At 38.4% G+C, this 6,779-nt stretch overlaps 1 protein-coding gene across 2 annotated transcripts in view; it reads left to right on the forward strand.

Moving 5' to 3' along the window:
- The window catches only part of FOCAD (focadhesin), a 109,449-nt gene extending 102,975 nt beyond the window's left edge, over positions 1–6,474 (forward strand). For both annotated transcript variants that reach the window (XM_065657889.1, XM_065657891.1), the window contains 5 exons: positions 772–949; positions 2,386–2,483; positions 3,340–3,588; positions 4,761–4,836; positions 6,354–6,474. In XM_065657889.1, the coding sequence (XP_065513961.1) occupies positions 772–949; positions 2,386–2,483; positions 3,340–3,588; positions 4,761–4,836; positions 6,354–6,427 (675 nt within the window). In that variant the 3' untranslated portion in view covers positions 6,428–6,474. The remainder of the gene's footprint in view (positions 1–771; positions 950–2,385; positions 2,484–3,339; positions 3,589–4,760; positions 4,837–6,353) is intronic.
- The last annotated feature ends 305 nt before the right edge of the window (positions 6,475–6,779 follow it).

The following is a 6,779-nucleotide window of genomic DNA, read 5'->3' on the forward strand; positions in this document are numbered from 1 at the left end:
ATGCACCCTGGTGACGAGCTGTGCTTGAACTGGGAGATCCCTGCTTCTGTTAAAAATGTGAAACACTTCAACTGAAAAACCTTTCATTTTTTACTTAGTGTGCTATATTTGCATTTGCACCCAGAATGTTTCCTAGTGAACAGGATGGCTAAGGATGACAATGGAATAGAAAAGCTTTCAGAGTCTAGCTCACCAGTAGAATCAATTAGCAATGGAATTCATAGCAGCTGAAATGCTAAAGAAATGACCTGTATGGAAGGACTTGATGGTTTCAGATCAGGTTGTCATAAACAAACTTCCATGATGTAAAACCATGTTTTTCTGTTTACTGGCCAATTCACTAGAGAATCAAGCATTTGAGTAGGTTAGGAGGCTGAGCTGTCATTTGCTTATAACTTTGAGTTCTTATTTCCACACTGGAAAACACCATTTAAGAAGACACTTTGGCTCTGCAGTGAATCTGTCTTGTAAGAAGACTTGAGTCTCCAGAACTGTCAAGCTGACTCATTTCAGTTTAAAGGAGAATGTAAAATTTAAAGCAGCATGAAAGCAGTCATACTGTACTATGGTGCACTTTGCTGGGCTATTTAGAAGCATGTAAAATTAAAGTAATATGCACAGTCTTTGCTTTCATTATTTGTCTGGACGAAAAATGAGCCTGCTAGATAATAAGAATTTCTCCCTTTTTTTTTAATAAAGAGGAATGCAGCATCTGCTGTTCCCACAAGAAAGATATGTTTTAATTTAACACATTTTTATTTGCATTTGCAGAATGATATAGAAAAGGCCACATTCACGAAAGTGTACTTAATTTCTCAAGGCAGACTGCCTCTGATGAGCTTGAGTGCCGTGATTGATACTGTGGGAGGACATCACCAGAAGGAAAATATTTTATGGATGCTCTTGCTGAGTTTCTATCATGCTGGTATTGTGAACCATGAGAACACAGGTAAGGTCAGTCTTAAAGAAAAATCAACAACAAATTCAACAGGTATTGATAGATCTACACTTGATTCTTTTAAGATAATTTTAAGATGATTTAACAGACATGTTTCCAAATTTCTCCATTTTAGAAACTACCCAGTCTTCAGAATTTTCCTGTTCTTCAAATACTTGTATTAAACATTGCTTTTGTGTTTTTTCCAATTCTTTGTGTTTCTGTGGATAAGCTACAAGTCATCTATCTTCACCCAGGTGCTTTGCAGACCATAGTTTTGACTACATCCTTACAAGACTTTCAGTGTAAGTTAGAGTTATAAATGTACATAGCATATCAGAGACCAGTAGTAGTGCAACACTGCTAACCTTCAGATCTAATATCTGACTTACTAGTCTGTGACCCAGTAGGTAGGAGTGTGTTCCCGTGAGACTTGTTGAACCAAGGAGATAACTTGCTTTTCTGAACTCCCTTCACTGAGTTAACACAGAAAACAAATTGCCCTTCTGCCTCTTCGTAACCATACCAGATAGTTTTCTGGTGGGTTAATGAGTTGGGCTGGCTTGGAAAAGGGCCTGATAAACCACCGGAGCTGATGCAAGAGAAGTTGCAAAATCACATGGAAAGATACAGGAAGAAGAAGAAAGAATGAGGTCTCCTCATTTTCATGGCAGAAGGATCGTTGGCTGCCTGTGTTCACAGAACAACTTCGAAGAATTATATTGCTGTATGCCTCAGCTGCCAGCTGTGGTTGGAGAACTTCAAACCGTAGTGAGTTTTGAATGAGTGAAGTGAGGCTCCTTTGGGTAAAAGAGCAGACAACTTGAAAGAGGGCACATGTAAAGAGTACAAGGAAGTGGTAGTGTATGAAGTGACACGGTCTTGAACGTGTAGATGGTTATTAGTTTGTAGGAGATAGGATGGATTTTGGACAGCAGAATCCGAATCAATGAGATATGTTCCATCCTTGGGTAGAAGACTGGTATTATTTGCATGCCTTGACTGTATTTTACAGATCCTCTCTGCACTGTAGGAGGATTTTCGCAGTGCTCCCCACATTCTTGCCAGGTGTACAGTGACATAAGTGCTAGGCTTAGATGGACTACTGGGGCAAAAACTTCAGGGAGGCTTTAGGAATTCTGTAGCAGTCATATATGTAGACTGGGTTAGTGGGACCTGCAGGCTGCCATTGTGTGAAAAAATTATTGCCATTCATTCATTTTTTGTGTGTTCAGTGTGTTGCCTGCATTTATAAAGTTTTTGTACTGTTCAAGTGCCCATATACCACATATCAGTGGCAACCATGAATCAAATGTGATGGTGGTATGGGTGATGGTTCTTCCACAGTCAGTGCTTTGTTGCTATAGTGATTCCCCGTGCTTGCTTTTTAATGAAAAATGGTGCATTCTAGTGTTTTATATGAGTCATTGTTCTTGGTCTTCTTTTAGGAGTGCTGAAAAGAATGGACTGGCTGCTAGACCTGATGGGCTACATAAGAAATTCAGCACATAAGTTAGCACCCTTACAAAATGTCAATCTTAAAGAGGTATGTGCTGTGAAAATAGTTTGCAGCTTTCAGGAAAAAGGGACATTTTGATGTATTTCACATTCTTCCTCAGTAATAAGTATTATTCTCCATGCTTTTAGAAGGTTGTCATCTTACCTCCATAGAAAATTCTTCTCAATTTTTGTCAATATATGTGTATATAAAACTTACTTTAAAATAACCATGACATTTAAATTATGATGAAGCTAAAGGCAACTAAAGGAAATCATTGCTTCAAATTATTGTATTTAGAACAATTAAAGGAAAAAAATTGAATTCACCAGTAAAACTGTCTAAGCACATCAAAACTGTGCAGCTGATGTTTCTAAGAGGGCTTGGACAGACAGTTTTAGAGAACCAATATTGTTCATTGTTACATCTGTTCAGCTGTTCATTTCTTCTAGTTGAGGACATAGAATAAGCTGCTGCTTAAATCAGAAAGGCATTCATTACATTGCTGCAATATTTCCCAACCATTTGTAGCACCGCAAGGGTGGCCATCTCTAATTTCCCCTCAACGGTCAGCTTGCTGTAGAAAAGTTATTTCCCCATTTTAGATGAAATGTGGATTAGCCTTAATCTAAAGGATGACTTTAGCAGAGTGTTGTTTTGCTGTCCTTTCTGTAGACATTTTAGTTTGATTTGGAGTTTAAAGGCTTATGCTGCTTCAAAGCATAAGAGAATATTGAGAACATTTTAGTTCTTGCATTTTAAATGTTAGCTGCATTTTCAGGTTATTGTTTTGAAGAGCAAGCCACCATCTGGATTTTTTGTTTTGATTTTTTTTAATTGGTTCTTTTTTACGCATCTGTATTATTTATTTAATAAAGTGCATTTTTGCCATTTTCTTGTTTAGTACATAGATTTCCTCCTGTGGCTCTTTGCAGCTTCTGTGGTAGCCTGGGCTGACCATGGTGCAGCATTACTGCTTGGCCTCAGTGCTAACTGGTCACCGTGGAAGCACCAGATGACACCGGAATTATCTGAGGATCACATTGGCAAGCACCCCACTGAGAAGCTTGCTGTGCGAGAGACTCTCACTCTCCTTCCAAGCAGCCTTTCCCTTTTGCTGGCTAAAGAGCCTTGGAAAGAACAAACACAAAAGGTAAAATTAAATGTAGTGTTAAGCATTTTCCAAGAGTCAGAAAGCGCTCCTTTTTTAGTAGTCAGCTCGAGTCTTAGGTGGAGCAGTTATTTCCTCTATATCTACTGCATCTGACTTGTGATCTTGTTTTTCTTTTTTTGCAATCAGATATGACTTGTCTCAAAAGATTGAATGTAGTTTTTCAACTAACACGTGTTGTGAAGAAAAATAAAGAAACAAAAAAAACCCAAAAACAGTCCAGTGTTGCAAGTCAAACTCTTAAGAGCATACAGCTGGGAGAGGAGAGCTGGCAGCTGCTCGTCAGTCTTTTAGACACTGCAAGATAGGTCCTCTGCAGTTGGACATCACCACAGTGGCAATTTAGGGTAGTCAGACTCTTCTGTGCAGTTTGTAATATGTGTTGTTTATTTTCAAGTATAAGTTCGAAATAAGTGCAGAAAATTGTGCCTAATTTGGTAAGCCTACTGTAGATTGCTTGTGGTTGAGATTTGTGGAAATATTGTTATAAACCTGTAGATGAACAGTTAGTTGTTTTGTGCAAAGCCAGAATCCATTAAGGACTGGCTCCTGTATACTTCTGTGCTCAGAGTTACTAAAGTCAGAATTCAGAATGTGGGAGGAATGCAGGAGTAGGTTCTTAATATGCAAGTGCCTAATGAGGCTTTAGGGAAGAATTTGAGACTATGCCCTGAGAATCGTCCTCTTAAGTTTGAAATACCACGTTGTTCTCCAGGCACCCTGTGCTGCCAGAAAAACAGTGAAAAATGAGTGAGGTCAAAAGAGGGACAAAGGGAGTAAGAGTCCTGAATAATTTGCAGTACAATGTTTGGGCAAGAGACCGATAAGGAAGTTTCTTATTAATAGGCTAAAGGCATGAACAGGCAAGACAGAGGGAAACTATTTACTGTGCTTTCTTCATCACAAAGAATTATTGCGGTAGTAATGAGACAAAATAAAAGGAGTTTCAGATCCAGCTATGAGAGAAATTGCACTGACAGGAAGATGTACTTCAGAGCATTTGGATAGTTTGGGCAGAAGGTTGTTTGGCCACTGTCTCTGATTAGATGATTTTAGCAGCAATCAGATGTTGCCTGTCAAAATGAAAAGAATTAGTGGTGTCCTGATACAGAGACTCTTTTAATTCAGTTTTTCCTTTATATTTCAATCTTTAGTTTATTGACTGGCTGATCAATATGCAGGAAATTCCTAAAGAAGCATTATCAAAATCTTCTGCAGACCTGCTGAAAGGTAGAGTATTTTTAATTGTGTCCTTATTTTTCCATAACTATCAGTACAGATCACAATCCAGTTGTTAAAAAGAGTGAGATGAATCCATGCTATTAGCACATGGAGGAGAGCCATATTTTGTCATTAAGGAAACCTTCACAGATAAGTTAACATTCATGTCTGTAACACCTTCTTCTGTTATATTTGCTGTCTCATCTGTTGACACAATGGACCACTGAATATCCAAAGTACCTAAAGCTACATCTTGTCGTACAAATGTATTTCAGTGATCTAACAATTGGTTTTGAAGTTACCCTTACAAATAGAATGCAACATACTATTTGAAAACCCTCCAGCACTAGAATAGAAATCACATAACAATTTATTCAGGTGCAACTGAGGACTGAACTGTGGGGATAGGAAACAGGCAATGACAGCTGAGTAGAGTGGTCTGACAAGAAAGGATAGAGGAATGAGGATTACCGAAAAGGTATATGAAGAGAAGGATGGGAAGTACATGATATTTTGAATTACAGTAACGGCCTATGGCGCTAGCATGCACCCCATTGCTCACCTAGAGATGTAGGATTGTGAATACAATCTGTGCTAGTAATTTTAAGAGGACAACACAAATACTGTCAAGTGAAGTGAGTGTGCTTGTGGTTTTTTTTTTTTTCCCATTAACACAAGGCACTACCTTTGAATCATCTGATTTGTTGGACCTAAACATGGCTTCTTGAAATCTGATTATAAGTTCTTTGCACTAGTAGCATAATTAGCCTTGTTTTGAGGGTCTGCAATCTTAAGTCACTCTCTGATAAATTTCAAAATTCTACTGTTTTATCTGCTAATCTCCACCAGAAACAATGCTAAGTGTTGTTGCAGTATCTCCTCTGTACATCAGAGGATTCTGTATATGCATGGTATATGTTCAGTATGCCCTGACTGAGTCGAGTCATTGTTTCCGTTGAGCTTTCCATTGTTTTGTTTGTTTGTTCGTTTTGCTTCCGAGTACTAGAACTTGAAATTCCCTTCTGGATGGCTCGAATGTGGCTGTTTTGGTTACTTGATTTTGCCTGAACGTACGATCCTTTCAAATTGAATTGAGTGATCAGGAAATTGCATTTCCTATCAGTGAATTGTACAAAGGACTTAAGATGTTGTACTTTGTGCTTCCATCCTTCCCAGTGCCTCCTATCTCCCCTTCTGCATAATTACTGATTGAACTGAAACTTTCTGCAGTGCTGGTTGATCTATGTGCTGCTTCAAAGTGATGGCCTAGTTAGCAGATTATGTGATAAGATTTCAGTAGGAGACATGCCATCAAGATGAAAGGCTTACTACAATATCATATTTCAGAAGAGTGTATCTTATAAACAGTGGAAGTAGCATCAGAAACTGTTTAACTAGCAAGTGAAAGTTGTTAAAAGACTCAGTAAGGGGAGAACTGCTTCTGTACCTGTTAGTAAAATGACTACTCTCACGTCCTTTCCAGTCTGAACTGCACAAATTCATGTCATTTGTCCTTGTCTTCACAGTTACACTTCTGGCCTTGAGATCACTTGCAGAGTTCAAGAAGAAATCAGTGTGGACTAGAGCTTATGGGTGGTAGCTGCATGCTGTATCTTATCCAATAAAGAAAACTGTTCATACTTAAAAGCGTAATATTACTACTCGGGCATCAAGAAGACCAATTTCAAAGAGGTTTCCTATCAGAAGGTTTTGGATTTGTTTTTTTTATCCTTTTACCTCCTCCCAAAGACTCATAAGATGAAAAACAGTATTTTGTTCTTCACTGATGGAGTGTGTTCTTTTACAAACTACATAGCTTGGTTTAAGCTGTGCTGTATCCCAATGAGCAATACGCGTTCAGTTGTTTCAATTGAGCTTTTTCAATGAGACCTGGGAGACTTGAAAGCTGGAGTGGAATATTCCTTTAACTCATGGAAGCTTTGTAGGAATAG

This window comes from Caloenas nicobarica, chromosome Z (genome assembly GCF_036013445.1).
Source record: "Caloenas nicobarica isolate bCalNic1 chromosome Z, bCalNic1.hap1, whole genome shotgun sequence".
NCBI classification, from domain to species: Eukaryota; Metazoa; Chordata; class Aves; order Columbiformes; family Columbidae; genus Caloenas; species Caloenas nicobarica.